At 51.0% G+C, this 19,479-nt stretch overlaps 1 protein-coding gene across 2 annotated transcripts in view; it reads left to right on the plus strand.

Annotated features, from left to right (window-relative positions):
* ATAD2B (ATPase family AAA domain containing 2B) overlaps positions 1 to 19,479 on the plus strand; it is a 98,851-nt gene that overhangs the window by 49,544 nt on the left and 29,828 nt on the right. For both annotated transcript variants that reach the window (XM_036750876.1, XM_036750877.1), the window contains exons 13-17: positions 1,712 to 1,800; positions 3,362 to 3,521; positions 8,951 to 9,041; positions 12,358 to 12,669; positions 13,519 to 13,651. In XM_036750876.1, the coding sequence (XP_036606771.1) occupies positions 1,712 to 1,800; positions 3,362 to 3,521; positions 8,951 to 9,041; positions 12,358 to 12,669; positions 13,519 to 13,651 (785 nt within the window). The remainder of the gene's footprint in view (positions 1 to 1,711; positions 1,801 to 3,361; positions 3,522 to 8,950; positions 9,042 to 12,357; positions 12,670 to 13,518; positions 13,652 to 19,479) is intronic.

Genomic DNA, 19,479 nt, shown 5'->3' on the forward strand with positions numbered 1-19,479 from the left:
CTTGGGCCTGTGCTGGCTGGTCAAGCTGACTGGGCTGCCATGTGGCTTGTGAGGGTCAGCCTTCTGTCTGAGTTTGTGGGCTGCGAAGGGATGGGGTTGTCTGACCTCATTCTCTTAGAGAGGGGAGGCGACCCTCGTGGGTGAAGTTGCCAACCAGCTGATGTAATGGGGAGAATCCTCGGCCCCCTGCAGGGGATCAGGCAGGGACAGCAAAAGCCTAGAAAGGGAAGCAGGGCTCAGCAAGGCCCTGCCTGTGGGCAGCCAGGCCAAACCCTGTGCCCTTTGCTCCAGGATCACTCAGCAGGTGGATTGGGGCGGTCACCTATCTACATTGGAGCAGAATCTGGGCATTTCAGTCACTCAGTGAACATCAAGCTCCTACCCTGTGCCAGGGCCTGTGCTAAGCTCTGCAGACGCACAGAGAGGCATCTGATCAAGGGTCTCATGCTGTGCCTTTGGAAAGGAAAAACACTAGTCCTTAAGGGGTGATGTTCCAGGGGAGGGCCCCAGGGGTCTGTATGTTCTCTGAACCTTTTGATCAGCGATGATGATAAAGGCCTAGATGGTTTGTCATCAGGTTCGCAGGTGACAGCCAGCTGGCAGGGAGAGCTAACCCACTGGATGAGTCCATGCCCAGAAGGGTCTAGAAAGGCCCTGTAAGATGAAACTTAATCACGAAAAATAGAAAGTTCCACGCTGGTGAATTGACTTGCCCACATACAAAAGATAGGAGGTGTGGTTAGAAAGTAGTTTATTGAAAAAACAGCGAGATGCCTTAGACAACAGTGTGATATGTTAGTCCAAGAAGCTAATCTGATCTTGGGCTTCCCAGAGCTCCAGGAATAAGGAGGTGAGAGCCCCTCCATCCTCTTGTCCCAGGGTGCTGAGTGTGGCTCTTGCCTCCTCAGTGTAAGGCCACTGGCCTGGAGCGAGTCCAGAGGAGAGGGGACCAAGATGGTGCAAAGCCTCAGGAGGGAGCTGTGCATAGTTATCCTAGAGGAAGTAGTGAAGACTCAGGGGCTGCTATCTAGCTTTTATGGCATTTGAAAAGAATTAGCCCCAGAGAGCAAGTTAGGAGTGGGGGTAGTTTGGGTGCAGTCCCAGTGTGGGATGGGCAGGTGCCCCTCCCTGGAGGACTCCATGCTCAGGCAGAGGCTCGGAGACCCCTTGTAGGGTTAGTCTCAGAGAGCACCCTTCCCACTTCCCACTTGTGTGTGGGCCTGGCGTTCCTATAGAATGGCCTTAGGGATGAGAGCAGAGGGCTTCGGACATCGTCCCGACTCCAGCTGACAGGCAGCAAGGGGGCTTTCCTTCAGCAATGGAGAGAGGAGATGGAGCCTGGGGCAGAGCTGATCTAAGTTCAGATCCTGCATAGCTGTCCTGGTGGGGGGCTTCCCATACAGAGAATGGGGGGATGGTGTGTTTGCCACACGGCAGCATGTTGCTCATAATGCCCACCTCACTGGTCCTTGGGATGCCGGTGCTTTTTGTAAAGGCTAAGACTTTGATAGATGTCGGTAGAGTCTGCCTGTGTTGCAGCTGGAGAAACTGGAGCCCCTGGCCCACATGAGGGATGCCTCCACAGCCCAGGGTCTGCTCAGGGGCCTGGAGGGGGCCTAGGGTGTCGGGGCAGTCGATGAGTAGCAGAGGCTTGGATCTTTGCCTCTGGGTCGATCTGGAGGTGCTCACCGTCTGACTTTTCTTCCATTAGGCCTACCTGATGAGACCCTCAATAATATTTTTTGATGAGATCGATGGGTTGGCTCCGGTTCGATCTAGCAGACAGGACCAGATTCACAGGTAACCTGGGCTGAGGAATTTGGCTAACCATGAGAAACCTCCCTCCCTGGCCTCTAGGGGTTTATGGTTCTGTGCAGGGAGAAGCAGCATAATTGGTGCTGGCCACCTTCGCTAGCTGTTGGTCCATAGTGTTCTGAGGGACCATCTTGCCAGCTCCTGGGTCTGTCATTTGCCCCCTGGATGCCATCGGTGGGCCAGGCTGGCAGCTGCTGTCGGGGTCAAGTAGGGTTGAGCCTGTGTTAGGGGTAGGATCAGAGAGCCTGGGGCATGCCCGGTGCTCACTGGGCCACAGACAGTTCTGGGTTCAGAAGCATCTTCCTTGGCTGTGCCTGTGGGCTCATGGGATGTTTGTCAGTCTACTTGGTGGGTGCAGAAATCCCTACCCTGGACCCAGATTGCAGCTTGTCTCTGTCTAGGGGCTTGACCTGACTGTAATGTAAGGCCGAGTGATGGGGTAGCATCTGTGGCTCCAGCCAGCTGTGGTCATGCTCCTGCTGGGTGTGCGTGTGCATATGTGTGTGTGGGGTTGGGGCATGTGTGTGTGAGTACATGTGTACATGTATGTGGGTGGGTACATTGTGTGCATGTATGTATGTGGGGGGCATGTGTGTGCTGCAGAGAGAGAAAAAAGCAACCCCCACCCTCCCAAGAGCTAACTTATCGTAGTCTCAGAGGTGGAGTTTAGGTTGCAGACTCAGGACTGTCTTCTCAAAGTCAGGTTACTTGGACTGAGATCCTAGCTCCCTATGTTACAGCCTGGGAGAGTCAGTCTTTGAGTTCTAGGAGATAGCTTATTTTACTGGCCCTCAGAGGTCCACACTCCAAAGGAGCTAAAAGGGGGCTGATGGGAGAGGGGGGAGCAGGACAGGGCAGAAGAGGAGAGTGTGGAGTAACGTGGGGCCAGTTTGGGTGATGCCCCTCTCCCCTGCCTTAAGTGGTGAGTCTAGGGGGAGCTGTCCGGTCAGCAGCAGGAGCATTGTCCTTCTGTGTGTGAAGCCAGTGTGGGGCAGTGAGGTCTGTCTGGAGGAGCTCCTGACAGATCACTGATGTCAGTGCCAGCATGGTGGACAGCATGAGGCCAGGTCCTCTCAGATCCTTGTGTCCTCCTCGGCAGGGGCAGAGTGGGGCGGAGCAGACCAGGCCTCGCTATGAGTCTTGAGGGACCTTCAAGCTGTCTCAATTTCACTCTGGAAATTGGAAGGAAGAACAGACAGGCCCTTTGTTTTTTTTGTCCTACTTGGGGCTTGTTTCAGGTGGTGGCAGTGTGTGGGATGTAGGGTGTAAAACTGGTAGGGGCCATGCCTGGGAGGGGGGTGCTTGGTTCCCAATCCCCCTCTTTTCCTTCCCATAATGCTCTGCCTTGGATGATTTAGTTCAGCACAAATAGGAAATGAACCCTTTTTTCGTGACTGGCAAGCGTTCCCAAAACCGAGAGCTAAATGGAAGTGTGTGCTGCTATGCTCTGGGAAGGTCATTGAGAATGGCATCTGTGCTGCTGATGCCATCGTGGATGGCATGGGTGGGCCAGCTTCAGCACCTATCCTGCCTCTTTCTTTTCTAGTTCCATTGTGTCCACCCTCCTCGCACTCATGGATGGACTGGATAACAGGGGGGAAATCGTTGTTATTGGTGCTACCAACAGACTGGACTCCATCGACCCTGCGCTCAGGAGACCTGGCCGCTTTGACCGGGAATTTCTTTTTAACCTGCCGGATCAAAAGGTAAATGCTCGGGAGCAGAACCCTGGAGGTCAGCACCCTTGGTGCTGGTCCTGCAGCCAGCCTCCACGTTTAGCTGTGGGGGGTGTTTCTTTGTAAGCATGAGTGCCCACGGCCTGGCTTCTGGATTTGATATTAAAAGCCAGCCGAGTTGGAGGCATGTCCAACTTCTCTTTCGACAGACATGGACACTCAGCCTGCTTTGAGATCCTTCTCTGCCAGTAGGGTAGGTTGGTCCCTGTCTCTGGGCCTGGGACCGCCCTCCTCAGTGCCTTCCTATCACTGAAGGACCAGGCACCAGACTGTTGTCATTGGGGTCTTGGGTGAGAGTGTGGGATCTTTTCTGGACATTTGGCTGGGGGTAGAAGGAAATCTTCCAAAGTTGAAGGCGCTGCCAGGCCCCTTAGGATGCCGGGATGTTGGCACATCCTGCAGAAAGCCCCCCAGAGTCTGGAGGAGGGGCTGCACTGAGCTCTGGGGTGGCAGGGGGTGGGGTGGAGGATGATCCTGAGACACAAGACAGGCCAAGTGTCCCTCCAACTGTGCCTCTGGGCCCACCTCCACTTCTTGGATGGTCCATTCTGTGATCTCTAAGCTGGGGAGGAGAGTCGCAGCACTGCCTGGGTTTGGCCTGGGTCTGTTGGGTAAACCTTTGCTATCCTGTTGATTAAGGAAAAGCTGATTGACTTTTGATCTGTCTTTGTAGCCTTTTCAGTGCTACAGTCACTCATTTGGGGTCATTCTTTGAGGGGAGGAATCACAGGTGTGTCATGTTTCTGCTGGACCTGTTATTTGTGGGAGGGTGACCTGGGAGGGTGACAAGGGGCATGACTGGCATACCTGGCCTCCTTGCTTTGCACCTGAAGTGAATGGGCTGCATTTCTTTCTCCTTTGAGGCTGCCTCCCTTTGTGAGCCAGTCCTTGTCCAGAGCTCTAGGACAGCGTGGCACTGATTGATTGTGCCTGTGTGCTCAGTGGACATTTTCTTATCCCTCTCTTCCTCTGCCCTCCTTCCTGTCCCAGCTGGAGAAGGTGCACTGTGTGCTCATGAGAGGCAAATACTGGGAGAGCAGGAAGTGTCAGCCTTCAACATCGAAGAGAGCCCTGGGTTGGGGATCAGTAGGAGGACTTTGTTTGAGGCCTTGCTACTACGCACACCGGGCGACCTTGGAGAAGTCTCTCTGCCTCAGCTCACACGTGGTAGCTTCAAGGTTGGGCAGTCCTGACTGTGCCATTCCCCTGCTTATGGCTCTCCAGTGCATGGGATAAACATCCCATCTTAGTAAAGGAAATGGATCTAGCTGGGATAGATCAACCCAAGAAAAGTCCCCCTGTTCCTCATGGATTTACTGGGCCATTCCACCAGACTGCCAAAGAGCAAATGGTACCAAGGCCATGTAGATTAATTTCAAACAGTGAGGGGAGAAAAGGGGCTACCAGACTGCTTTTAGAAGCCAAATACAATTTTAACATTCAGACTTGGAAAGGGAATAAGCATTTCTATAGTGTCGACACTGTTCCAGACACCATGTGAAACACCTTCTAAGTGTTACCTTGTTTGATCTTCACAAGAACCCTGGAGGCGAGGCGCTGTTCAAACTGTTGTACAGCTGAGGAGACCGGCAGCACAGGTCTGGCGACTTGCCCAGGTTCACATGGCTAAGAAGTGTCTGATGCCAGATCTGAACTCAGCTCCTCCTGACTCCAGGCCCCATGCTCAATCCACTGAGCTCCCAGTACATAAAGCAGTGAAGGAGAACTGTAGACCAATATTAATTTTTAATTTAATTATGATTATTGATTTAAAACTTAAATAAAATCTTGTCAAGGAGACTATAGCAATCCACCCATGAAATCATTCCCTATGTTCAAGTAGGATTTATACCAAGGATCGAAGGATGATCAGCCTGAGGAATAGTTTGTCCTTGTTTAATACTTTATGATTCCTGTTCATGTTTGCCTTTGGTTTGTATATCTGATTTTCCATTCATTTCTAATGTTTTCCTCGGTATCTCTTTGAAATCCTCTATTTCATTCAAGATTCACTTTTCCCCATAGGATTATACTCAGCTTTGCTGGGTAAGGTATTTTTGGCTATCTTTTGCTTGGAACATATTATGGTTGCCTTCTGGAATATCTTCTTCCAAGCTCTCTGCTTCTCCTTAGTTGTGGCTGCTAGATTTTGGGTGCTGCTGGCAGTAGCTCCTTTGTGCCCAGAGTCCTTCTTCCCGACTACTTAACAGTATTTTTCTTTGATCCAGGAACTCTGATTTTGGCTCCTGAGAGTGTTCATTTGGATGTTTCTGGACGTGATTGGTGGGATTGTTTCTCTTTCTCCTTTGCCCACTAGTCCCAAGAGATCTGGACGGCTTTGATGGGCATTTTGCTGAGATGAGATGTCTAAGCTTTTGTTTTTAGCAAGGGCTGGGGGGGATGGAATGTGATTCTTAAATCATCTGTCTGTCTGTTTCCTTGATAATTGCTTTTGCAGTGAGATATAGAACACTTCTAATTTTTTTTTGTCTTTTAACTTGAACATTTGTTCTTATCTCATGAAATCATTGGCTTCTGTTTGGTCTTTTCTAATTTCCACAGAGCTTGTTGTATCTCCTGTGCTAATTCTGCATAGCTCTTTTATTTTATTTTTTACATCTCATTTTAGAATCCTTGCTTTTTCTCTAACAAGAATTCTGTTTGAAGCTGTATTTCTCTGAGGCTTTTGTTGTAAATGTTTTGGAGTTATTCCTGTCTTTTGGGTTTGTGTCTTGAGCTTCCCTATGGTCATAATTATACTTTATCTTGGGATGCATTTTTTGTTCACTCATTCTTCTAGCTGACTTCTTGTCTTGGGACTTTGTGTTGGGGCTAGAATCTACTCCCTTCTGGGGGGAATTTCTGGGCCGAGTTTCTATCCTCTTGGTTCCTTCTGCTGTTTTCTTGTGGTGTTGTTTTATTCCAACACATGAAGAACGGACCAGCAAGTTTTCAGGGCTCCCTCCCAAGATGTTTTTCAGGGCGAGGTCTGCTTGCTGCCCCTCTGGTCTGAGTTCTACAAGTTCCTGACTTAGTTTTGAGTCTGAGCAAGCTCTCTCTTGGCTTTTCCCTGTTTAGATTTTCCCTTCTGCTACTAGGGTCGGTCACCTGGGAGGCCCCACAGATTCAGAGCAACTGAACTGCAGGCTCCTCTTTGGTCTGAGATTCCTGCCTTGGTCATTTCACTACTTACAAGCTCAGCCTGGGCTGGAAGCTGGAACTGAGATTGTGATCTGTGCTTGGCTACCGTGCCACTCAGCTGCAATTGATTCTCTTATGTTGTGAGGATCTTAAAAGAAGAAAGAGGAAAGAAGGAATACACTAGGGAGAGGAAGAATGGGCAGGAGCGTGTGTGTGTGTGTGTGTGTGTGTGTGTGTGTGTGTGTGTGTCTGTTTCTCTGTGTATGTGTGTGAGACAGAGAGTGAGAGAAAGAGAAGGAAGGAGAAGGAGAGACCTTAACCTCATTTTATGTCTGCGCTGGTGAAAGGAGGGAAGATACAGTTGGGGACAGAAATACATTTCACCAAACAGTTACAGGAGGGAAAGGGAGGGATAAGACGGAAGGGAAATTAGGGGAGGGATCAGTCAAATAGGCATGGGAAGCAAAGAGAAGAAAAATTATCAGAGATTAGGATGGAAAGAAATCAGCAATTAGCAATTATAACAAAATGTGAATAAGGTGAAATCACCCATAAAATGGAAAAGGTTAGCATAATGGATTAGAAACCAGAATTCAATAATATGTTTTTAAGAAACATGTTTGAAACAGAAAAATACATATGGACTTAAAAGAAGGGACTAAAGCAGAATCTGCTCTGCTTCTACTGGGGGACTTAGACAAAGCAGCAACACAAATAAGCCTAGTTAAAAGAGATAAACTGCATTCTGCTAAAGCTATAGAAAATGAATTAATACCAATTCTAAAATTATATATACCAAATGGCATACCATCTAAGTTCTTGAAGAAAAATTTAAATAAGTTCCAGGAAGAAATAGTAAAACTGTAATAGTGGAGGATCATAGTTTACTTCTCTCAACCTAGATAACTCTAACCAAAAAATAAGCAGAAATGAAGGCTCTGAATAGAATCTTAGAATAGAAATAGAAATAAAAAGGAATATACCTATTTCTTGCTATATATGGCAATTTCACAAAAATTGAATGTATATTAAAATTAAATTCTAATATATGTAAGAAAGTATAAATATTAAATTTATGTTTTACTGACTAATTCAATAAAAATTATATTTCATAATTGCAAAGATAATGCAAATGCAAGGTAATTGCAACTAAATAACTTAATCCCAAAGAATAGGTGGGTCAAAGGACAAACCATAAAAACACTGAACAATTTTACTAAAGATAATCACAATGAGACAGTATTCCAGAATTTTTGGAATGCAGGCAAAGCCATATTTAGGAAAAAAAAATTATCTCTAAACACTTTGTTAGTAAGAGAGGGAGAGAGAGCAGATCAAAGAATTGGACATAGATCTAAAAAAAAAAAAACAAAAGACAACACTAGAAAACTAGCAAATGATGAAATACTCTCAAACACCAAAATAGAAATCTTGAAAATCAAAGGAGAGATAAAATCGATAGTTAAAAAAAAAACCTGTCAGTTAATAAGTAAAATTATAAGCCATTAAAAAGCTAATAAAATAGGTAAGCTATTAGATAACTTGATTTTAAAAGAAGAGGAAAGCCAAACATCTGGTATCAAAAGTGATAAAAGGTGAATGTAGAGCCAATGAAGAACAAATATAAGAAATTATCAGGAACTGTTTGGCCTAACTATATGCCAACAGTGAAATGGATAGTTACAGATTTACAATAGAACAGGAAATCGAACACTTAACCTGATCTGAGAAAAAGAAATCTAAGTCGTGGGATGATGGAGTCAGTGCAGGAAAGTCATCTTTGACAAGATGATGCCACACGTCTTGCCTGCTAAAAATGCTAAAAACGCTTAGGAGGAAGTGGGGCTCTCTGGAACATAGAAATGGCTAGATGCCAGAGTTCCATATTGTTAGTGAGAGACCCTCTGTTGTTATTGTGATGTGGTGTGGCGCTCAGAAAAAGGCAGGGAAATGCAGTAATAATCCTTTAGAATGGTTTGCATAGAGAATGATCCACGTGAAGTCATCCCATACGAATGGGCAGTATGACCGTGGGCTACGCTCACTGCAAAACAGGGTCCAGCCTCAGACACACACCTTCTTGGGGCACTGATGAGAAGTGACTTTTGTCTCTCTCTGCCCTGGCAGGTGCCACCTCCTGTGCTGTCTGAGTCTGTCCTTCCTCTTCCTACAGGGTACTTATCCACAGCAGGGGCTGCTGTCTCTGTACTTGCCGCTGTGTGGGACACCCTGTAATCTGCCTGTGCTTTGCTCCCCAGGCCCGGAAGCACATTTTGCAGATCCACACCCGGGACTGGAGCCCTAGACTGTCAGACCTCTTCCTTGGTGAACTGGCTGAGAAATGTGTTGGTGAGTGGCATTTTTTGAACCTGGTCATTTATGAATCCATGTTTGCTTTATCCAGCCTGTGCCACCTTTGGTTCCTGTTGGAAGGTCAGAGAATGCCTTGGTGTATCTTCAAGTGTTGGAAAGAGACTTGACTTTTGTTCTTAGATAGAGTGTGATCTTTTACTGCTTACAATGAAAGGGCCATTATTGAGAAAGCTTTGTGACCACAGGGCACCCAGAGGATGCTGTCCTTCCTTCCCAGGCACGTGGTGCCCTTTTTCTTCATAGTGTCCTTCGCTAAGCAAACCATCCTAAATGTGTGTAGGAGAAACAGCAGCCTGTCCAGGCGGGTGGCCCAGCTCCTGACCCATCTGGTGCCCGCTTAGGGGTCCAGGAAGCTGGGGTGGGGACCTCCCGTCTTCCCCCAGGCGCAGCACCCCACGCAGGCTAGACAGCAAGGATGCCCATGTGAGGCCCCGGCACGCCTCTGCACCACTCCCTGGCTGCGCCACTCCCTGACCATGTGTAGGGATCTGCTCTGCCCAGGCAGAGGGCTCCTGCTCTCCTTCACTGCTGCTCCTTTTTTTCCTTCTTTTTTCCCTATCACTCTTAAAGAAAACAAACCAGTTCTGAGGCTTGCAGAGAGGCCCCCACCCTGAGATGAGCCATCAGACATCAGAGGCTCTGTCTCCCATCCACGAGGTCAACCTTACACTACCCTACACTGCCCGTCAGTCCACATTCAGTCAGCTACATCCGAATTGTCCTCTTCATCCACAGGGACCTCCATCTCCGAAGCAGCCTCCCTCAGCTTTTGAACCACCAAGACCTCGACGTCTTCGGGTGAGGAGAAAACGTAACTCTCTCCAGCACACCACCAGTCTAACTTGGCCGGGTACCAGACAGCATGCACCCAACCTCTTCCCTGTCGATTTGGCCTTGTGCTGCTTGGTGGGAGAGGGTGGCGTTTGGAGGGAGAGCCTCGTGGCCCTAGAGAGCCCACCCGTGCTTGCTGCCACCTCTCTCCTGGGAGGTCCTGCCCCACCCCACCCTTAGCAAATAGCCCAGAGCATTCTTCCCCCTCTGCTCTCTTGCTGCTCTCTGGTTTCCTTCTTCTTTCTCAGTCTTAGATCTGCATTCTCCTGTGCCATTTCCACCATCTTCTTTTCTAAACTAGACGTGGGCAGCTCATTTCCCCTTGATTCCCCAGAATTTGGTCAGTACTTTCAGTTGTGACATGGTTTTTCAAATTCTCACAATAGTTTTTGAAGCCAGAAGAGTCTGCCCACCTTGATCCCCAAGGCAGCCTTTCTTTTCCTACCTTGGGTTTTATGTTTCAAAAACTACCTTGTCTTTAAGTGGCTCCTGACTGATGTAGCACCTGCTGGTCAGAGAACTGCCATTGTCACCTATGAATTGAGTAGGATTGTGCTTCCCACCCTGTGTCCAGGCTGGCCCAGGCACGGCCCCTCACAGCCCCCTCTGGGCCCCAGCTTGGCGAGGCCACCGAAGTCTTGTTTGTGGCTGCCATGGGCTTTGTGCCTGCTGGAAGGGTCTGAGGGGCTGCGGAACAGGCCTCAATGGTTCCCTTGCTAGCCTGGGCTCCGAGTTCCGCAGGGCAGACATGCCTGTGCGCTGTGGTCTGGTCCTTCCTGCCTTCACAGGTTGGACTGCGTGTGTGTGTGTCCTCCTGGCTCCCTATCGCCTTGGTCTCAGGGTGGTGGTGGTTGTTAGCTCCTCTGCTGCGATCTCGATGGAGCAGATTCCCAGCTTTTCAGGGAACTTACATGGCCCCCTCTCCTGCCACAAGTCCTCAAGGTGACCGTGGTAGTCCCTCAGAAAACAATGGTCATTGTCATTGGAGCTAGCCGTTGGTCAGTGCAGGTCTCCCCACGGGCTGCAGAGAAGCCTGGGTTCAGTTTTTAGTGGGATTCAGTTGTGTCCTGTGAGAGGACAGAGAAGCTCCCTGTTATTTTCTTACTTAAGAAGCGTCCTTGTTGGGACCTGAACAGGTTCTTGGTGAGTGAGTGCGTGCGTGCGTGCGTGCGTGCGTGCGTGCGTGCGTGCGTGTGTGTGTGTGTGTGTGTTTGTGTGTAAGTGTGCAAAGGGGAGTGGGCAGGCCCCTGGTTTGGAGAAACTCTGTAGCGGCGTGCCAGCTTTCTTTGGGGAACAAGGCAGGGGTGCTTCATTTTGGATAGCTGGAGTGATCTTGTCCTTCTCTCTTGTGTCTGGGTGCTGGTCTCAGGTCAGGGTGAACTAGAGAGCCGTCATGCCTTTGCACATCCTAAGTCTGGTGTGTGCTCTCTGTGAGGCCCCCAGCAGCTCAGGGAGCTCCTCTGGGGACGGAGGAACAGCTGTTACCAGGCTGGGGGCGCTCCTTAGAGGAAGAGGCTGGGCACAGGAAGCTTGGCATGAGATCCTCATCATGGCAGCAGGAGGAGGCCCCAGTGTGTGCCCCTGGGGGAGCATAGCCTTGCCTTTATTAAGGGCCTGCTCTGAGCCGGCAAACAACCTGGACCCTCCGGGGTCTCTTTCCACACTGGATCTTCAGTCCTAGGCCCAGAGATGGGCACCTGAGTGCTCGGCCTCCCTGGCTGCCCTCCAGTAGAGCAGGGGATGGGTGCTGGCTGGTGCACAGCTCACAGAATCTGTTGCACTGTAGCTGTTCAGGTGACTGATGAAATACAAAGAATCCTGTGGGGCTCGCGCAGAGCACCTGGGCCTGATATCGTGAAGACTCAAACTCAGATCCAGCCTCAGATACTTAATAACTGCTGGACCCTGGGCAAGTTCCTTCACCTCTGCCTGCCTCAGTCTCCTCACCTGTAAAATGGGGAACATCACAGCGCCTCCCTCCCATCAGCTAATTGTCAGGTGCTTAACTCTGTGCCTGGTCTGTGGTTATCACTAGATCAGTGATGGGGATCACAAGGAAAGCTTTCTTTGGCATAATGAAGACCATTTGCAGCGAGGTCCAGGGCCTTGGGCACGAGCTTGAGACCCCCCCAACATCCAGGGACTGATTTGGGCACAGGGTTTGTGCCCAGGATGGGATAACGCTGGTCATTGGGATCCAGATTCCTAGAGCGTGGAGGTAGCCTGAAATTCTGGGCCCAGAAGACATCTCTGTGTTGGGCCCTTTGTCCATCCACCTGCTGCAGGGGAAGGTGGGGGCAGGCATCAGCCTCTTATTTGGCAGAGGCTGTTGATCTTTGGATCCTTAGGAGGCCTGAGTGGGGCTGCCCAACAGTCCCAGAATCCCAGGGCTTGGGCGTGACCAGGAAGGGCCCAGAGTCAGTCTCACCTCTGCACCATTCTGTCTCCCTATGTGCATTAGGCTACTGTGGCGCAGACATCAAGGCCCTGTGCACGGAGGCTGCCCTGCTCGCCCTGCGCAGGCGCTACCCACAGATCTACGCCAGCAGCCACAAGCTGCAGCTGGACGTGTCCTCCATTGTGCTCAGCGCGCAGGACTTCCACCACGCCATGCAGAACATTGTGCCTGCCTCCCAGCGTGCCGTCACATCCTCGGGCCATGCCCTATCGCCCATCATCAGGCCTCTTCTGGAGAGGAGCTTCAACCACATCCTCTCTGTTCTGCAGAGAGTGTTTCCTCATGCCGAGACCAGCCAGGGGGACAGACGAGAAGGTAGTGCCACACTCCTTGGCAGCCCCTGCCCCAAGCTGGGGCTACCACGTGGGCCTTAACAGGCTGTCCTTTGGATAGATGTTGAGAAGGGGGCTAGTGGTAAGGAGTAGCTGGGCTGCAGTGGATCCCTCCTCAAGGGATATCAAGGGGTCTGAAAGACTTGGGTTCAAATCTTGCCTCCCACATTGGCTAGCTGTGTGTCCCTGGGCTACTTTGCCCTTTCTGATTTTGGGGGAGGGGTGGGGCAGGCAATTGGGGTTAAGTGACTTGTCCAAGGTCACACAGCTAGTACATGTGTCAGGTGTCTGAGGCTGGATTTGAACTCAGGTCCTCCTGACTCCAGGGCCGGTGCTCTACTCACTGTGCCACCTAGCTGCTCCATACGTTGCCCTTTCTCTGTTTGATCCTTCCCATCCTGGAGCAGTCCTTTCTGATGCCCCCCATGGCCAGGCAGCTTCCCAAGATGTCCTTGACGAGCCTTGTGGTACCCTTCCCCCACTCCAGCCCCTGCAGGGCTCCAGGCGCCCCTTTAGAAAAGGGAAGAGGCTGGGATGGCAGAGTGTGAGTTTCTGAAGTTCATCTGTCAAGGAGGTGCTCAGCTGCCACCCAAGATGGATTGGGGTCCTGGAAGGGCTGGAGCCTTGTGAAAATGGCCAGCAGTTCCTTCTGGTGAGGCCTCTGTTGGAGCCACACTCACAGGCCAGGGCCAGTCTGGCCTCAGGAGGACTGGTAGCCCTGCCTGCCGTGAGGAATGATGAGGGAGAGGGGAGAGTGGGTAGGGCTGTGGGTGGGCAGGACTGGTGCCTGTCTCATCGCTGAATCCTTCTTTTCTCTCCTCTTCTTGGACAGATGCGCAGAGCCTCCTTTTAGAAGACAGCGATGATGAGAATGCTTTGTCGATATTTGAGACTGGCTGTCCCTCAGGATCACCAAAGAAACCGTCCCCAGCTGCTGCCCATAAGCCCTACCTGCATTTCAGCACGTGAGTGTCTGCCAGGGTCAATACTGGGTGAAACATACTTCCCAAGGAAGCCTTGTGAGTGTGGTGAGGACAGGATGTGGTATGATGTGGTATGTGGTGTGGCTACGGGGAGGTCACGAGGCCCTTGGCAAGTCCCTCTGCCCCTTCTGTGTCCCTGGACCATGCCACATATGCATTGGCTCTCACTGGGCTCGGCTCCAGTGGCTTTCAGTGGGGACATCCCTGTGGCCACACTTCCTTGACCTAGACGACTCCCCCCACCCTCCACCCTGCAATTTGTTTTAGGGCTTCTTGTTTCTGTGTTTGATTATGGGGTCGCATAAGGGGGCGATCCACACACATGAGGCCATCTGTGGCTGGGAGCTTTGGGAAAAGGCTTTTCTTTGGCCATAGTAGAAGGGGCCAGCACTTGTGTCCCAAGAGACAGATTCTGCTCATTAACGTAGGAGGCCCATCAGGAGACTTGGGGACCGTCCCAGTGGGTGTGGCAATCCTCGAGGCAGCTTCTGAGACCATCCCAAAGAAGCTTAGCTCAGGCATGTGCTGCTGCTCTCTTCCAGGGAGGCAGGGTCTTGGGCTCCTGAGGAGGGTCCCTCATTCCCAGTGTTGACGCTGGGAGGCCAGCCGGCCATCCTGGCCACCCACAGAATACCAGTAGTGATCTGGATGTGGCTGGCTTTTCTGACCTACACTTCACTGTGACCTCACACTCTGCGAGGGGGACAGGGACAGTTATGAGGTGGGATGCCCCCTTGGGGCAGGAGGGAAAGGGCTAAGTGGTGCTAAGCGCTTTTGAAGGAGGGTCTTGTCGAGTCTTCACAACAGCTCTGGGAGGCAGGGGCTGTGATGGGGAAACTGAGGCAGACGAGGGAAGGGCCTTGCCCAGGATCCCTCAGCTAGAAGTGCCTGGACTGGCTTTGAGGCCCAGCACTGTGTTGGCTGCACCATGGCTCACCAGACTCTGGGTGCCAGGGCACAGTCTGGGCCAATGCTCCTTCTCTGTCTTGTGGCTGCTGAGCGTTTGTCTGCTCCCTGGCCTGTGGGAAGCTTGTCATCAGTGGGGTTTGGAGAGTTCCATGTGCAGCATCTCAGCCACCCCTGAGCAAGGGCCCTATCCACATTGGGACCCAGAAACGTTTAGTTTTGGCTATGTGGGACCTTCCTCCTCTCGGTGATGGCGCCCAGCCAGCAGGTCTGGAACTGGCATGGAATTGTCTGTGGAATGCTCTGCGGTCCCTGAGACCTCTATGAGGAAGTGATGACCTGGAAGACCTAAATTCAAATCCAGCCTCAGACACTGCCTAGTTGGGTGGCCCTGGGCCCATCCTGAAGCCCCTGTCTGCCTCAGTTTCTTCACCTGTAAAACACAGATGCTGGCACTTACCTCCCAGTGCTGCTAGGAGGCCCAAATGTGAATTTATTAAGCACTTATTATGTGCACAGCACTGTACTAAGCTCTGGGGATTCAAAGTGAGCAGTCAGCCAGCCTGTGCCATGGGAGCCCTCTCCTCACAGGAAGACCACCACCCCCCCCCGCCCCCCCATGGGAGGGAAGATTTCCACAGCCAGCCCTTAGGGAGCAGAACCAAAGCCAGCCGCATTGCTACAGATGGGGCCTGACATTGGGGAGGCCTGGAGCACCTGCCGTGGCAGTGATGGAGAAAGGCCATCCCTCGCCCAGCCCTCCCTTGGATCCCCTTGTTCTCTGCCTGTTTGGAAGCCTGCATTGGGGTGGGCATGGGGGCATGGCCTCATCCTGCCACACCCTCCATCCACCTCCTCCTGAGGAGACAAGGCAGAAAGCAGCAGCAGGGGCAGCCTTCCTGCCAGTGCCCAGTCCTTGGTGTCAGAGCGGATGGATGCATGTTTTGTGTCTTATTTGATCGTAGAGCAAACAGGAGCGTGGTTTGTTTTCCCCGGTAGACCACGTGGCCCTACCAGTTAACGGCTATGTTAGCTCCCATTGGATGGTCAGGTCTGCCTGTACTGATGGAGGGCCTACTGTGTGTTGGCTCCAGGAAGGACCCGAAGAAGTCTGGGCCCTGTGGCTCGGGCAATGGAGCGTCTCTTGAGAGGGTCAGTGTCTGCCCTCATGGAGCTCACAGTCTAGTGGGGGTGACAACATGCATACACGAAGAAAATATGTACAGAGGGAAGGCTTCCTGTGGAAGGGGGAGGCTGAGGAGGTCAGTGGTCAGAGCAGAGGAGGAGAGCATTCCAGGCCTGGGAGACAGCCAAGAGGCCAGGACCAGAGAGGATGTGTTGGGGAGTCAGGTGTTAGAAGCCTGGAAAGTGGCAACTGTTAGGAAGGGCTTTGAAGGCCAAGCAGAGCATTTTGTGTTTGGTCCTGATGGGGGCGGGGGTGAAGCGGTCAGACCTGTGCTTTAGGAAAATCCCTTTGATGTCTGGGCAGGGGTGGATAGGGCAGGCAGCCCCCCAGCAGCTGTGGCAGTAGTCTAGGTGTGAGAAGCTGGGGGTCTGCACCAGGCTGGGGGCAGAGGCAGAGGAGAGGAGGGGGCATACGTACAAGAGAATAGAAAGATAAAATCAACAGGCCTCTGTGCCAGCTTTGTTCTGGCAGGGGTGGGGGGGTGGGGGGGTCCTCAACATGATACCTGGGAGGATAGGGGGTGGTTTTGGAGGAAAGAGAACGGATTGTGTGTCGTACCCAGGAGACCCCTCACCACTTCCTGAGATGGGGGGAGGGGTCTTGAGGAAAGTCACCACCTTTTTTTTAACCTTTAAGGAAGATGAGGAGTCTGACACATGCAAATGAAGAGAACGGATGCGGGGTAGCTGTTATTTTTTTTCCCATTAAAAATTTGTTTAAAGAAAGTTTTTTTTAATTGTCTGCAGTTGTTTTATATATTTCTTTCAAATTTCTTCCAAATTTATTATTTGTTTCTTGTTGGCATTCGTTTTAAAACAGTTTTGAGTTCTGGCTTCTTGCCCAGCCATTGTGAAGGCCATGGGTCCTGGAGTGCCAGAATGGGAAGCAGACAGCAGTCTCACTGAGCTAGTATACTGATTGAGTGAATGGGGCTAGCTTCTGAAAGGCCTTGAATGCTGAGCTAAGGAGGCAAGCTGTATCTTGTGGGCATAGAGGAGCCCTTGATGCTTTTTGGTCAGACCATTCTTCCCTTGGGCTCTTTCAAGAGGTCCCCTGAGGGATGATCCAGGAAGCAGGAGGAAGGTGAGGGAAGAGGAAGCGATCACGTTGGCCTGGGATCTGAGAAATGGGTAGTGGTCCAGCGCGTCCTCCTCCTCCTCCTCCTCTTCCTCTGTCCTATTGGCAGACGCCAGTGGCTCTTCTCCCAGGGGCCCCTGTGCAACACACAGTTCCTTGTTCTCTTTTCTGTCTGGTCAGTGAGGCCGAGGACTGGTCAGACATGGAGCAGTGGTTTCGTTGAGGATGCTCAGCAGTTCTCTGGGCTCAGCCCTGGACAGAGGCTGTGTTGTCTCTCTTCTGTCCCTTTTGTTAAATCTCTAAGACTCCAGGAGGTCCACCTTCTGTCTCTCACTTGGCCTTGATTGCTGCCGGCCTGTTCTCTCCTGCCTCAGATGTTCATCACAGAGGGCACCTTCATTGGATTGAGGAGGTGGTCTGGAGGTGGGGCTGCCAGAAGTGAGGCCAGCTTGTGTGAAGTAGGGGGTCACACTTTCATGTCCAGTCTGCTTTTTTCTGTTGGACTTTATATAGGAGAGTAAACATTTTTAATATGTCAGGATAATGGCTTCAAACAGTTTGCATTCTCCTGGAGGAAACAACTTTATAGACAGATGATCAGGGTAGGCTAGGTTCCTAGTACTTGAAGTCCGGAGCCCAGTGCTGCCCTTTCTGGGAATTGGGAAGCAGCTGAAGTTTTAGGGGTTACTTCTGTTGAGCTTGGAAGAGAGGCTAAGATGACGTTGGAGAGTGTCCATGCATTGCTGCCAGCCTAGGCAAAGGTGCGGAGGTGGGACATGTGACAGCATTTGTAAGGGCGAGTGAGCACTTTTACTCCCCTGAAGTCTGAAACTTGTGCAATGCAGGGTCTAAGGTGCCCACAGCCCCTAAAGGAATGCAGCAGATTAGCTTGGAGTGTCTTGCTTGTTGATGAGGTGATTACTAAGGTTTTTGTAAAAACCTATTTTTCTGTTTTGCCGTTCTGGGTGTACTTTATTTCTCTCCCCCACCCCTAGTTTTAGTAGGATCTTGGAAGGCAGTGACTGATTTTTTTTTCCTTCTCATTTGGTATCGATTTTGAGCTTTGTAAACAGGTTGGTGTTGTGAGTGTCCATGGAAAGTGGTTCAGAAAGGACTCCTGGCCATAATCACAATCCTTAAAATGATAAATTTTATGTTTTTGTGATTTTTGTACTGCAAGCTTCACAGAGAAGAGCTCAATTGGTGTTTCTGACAGTGTCGCTCAAGGACAGGGGGCCATTTTGTATTTGCCATGGCTCCATGGGTTGCCATGGTATAGGTTGTTTGTTGAGCGCCCATGGAGGGGGCTCTGTGAATCCCAAATGACTGACCTGCTGAGACTGGGCCCTGCCTGGCCCCTGCACTGTGTGGGCTGCTGGTCCTCAGCTGGCAGGAGCGATTGGTTGGGCAGACTCTTTTCCAAGCCTTACTAGATGGACAGAGACTTTGAGAGCCTGAGGTGTTCCCTCCGTGCCCCAACAAGATACTAGAGTTGGCCTCACCTCCTTCTGAAGCTCTCTGGCCAAGCCAGGCCATGCCTTTGAGTGGTGTGGATATCTCCTGGGCATTGATATTGCTGTTTCTGGACCATTTCCCCTTGGGATCCACTTCCTGTCGTGTGGTTGGCCCTGGGATCGTTGCAGAGGTTGCCCAGGCTGATGAAGTAGCTTTTGTCAAATGAGGGCAGGGTGGTCCGGTGGTTAGAGAGCTGACCTCTAAGGAAGAAAGCCTGAGAACCCAGAAAGCCTGGCTACCTCGTGAGCGATGATGAGCTGCCTCTGTGGGTCACTAAGGGGTATCACAGAACCCAGACGCTTGTCCCTCCAGGCAGGAAGGCCCAAGCTCAGATTCTGCCCTCCAACACTTGGAGTCACTGAACCGCTGTCTACCTCAGTTTCCTTATTTGCAAAATGGGACCTTCACAGACTTGTGAAGATACAAGATGATCTTTGTAAGCCTGAAAATTTCTATGAACACTAGCTTCCACAGTTGCCTTTCATTGTTCTGTCTCCAATGTTTAGATAATGGAAGTCTGCCCCAGACTGTTATGACTTGATTCTGGGGCAGGATTGTGGCCAGTTTCCTCCATTTGTCTCTTTTGCTGGTCTGGAGCCTAGTCTGGCTTTCCTTTGACCAGCTGCACCTACATGCATTGGCCCACATCTAAAGCCTGGACTTTTCCATTGGCATCTCATTTCTCACATCTCTTCCACATCATCGATAGCATTTCTCAGTCCAACCCTCACCTTTCACAAATCTCTCCTGGGCTGGTGAGTCAGCCACCTTCCTTCTGAGTCCCCTTCCGGGCATGAGTATGATCCCTCCCCATGTCATTGATGCTTGTGAGATTCTCATGTGCTCTTTGGGCACTGCTTCCTATGGCCAGTCATTCACATTGGTCTGTGGTCACTCACTGTCTCTGGTCATTCATGGCTGCTGGTCACTCACGCTATCTCTGGTCACTCATGTGGCTGCTGGTCACTTGTGCAGCCACTGGTCACTCATACTCTCTCTGGTCACTCACACTGCCCCTGGCCACTCACGTGGCTGCTGGTCACTTGTGTGGCCACTGGTCACTCACATTGTCTCTGGTCACACAGCTGCTGTTCACTCCCACTGTCTCTGGTCACTCACTGTCTCT

The sequence above is a fragment of the Trichosurus vulpecula genome, chromosome 3, assembly GCF_011100635.1.
Source record: "Trichosurus vulpecula isolate mTriVul1 chromosome 3, mTriVul1.pri, whole genome shotgun sequence".
NCBI lineage: Eukaryota > Metazoa > Chordata > Mammalia > Diprotodontia > Phalangeridae > Trichosurus > Trichosurus vulpecula.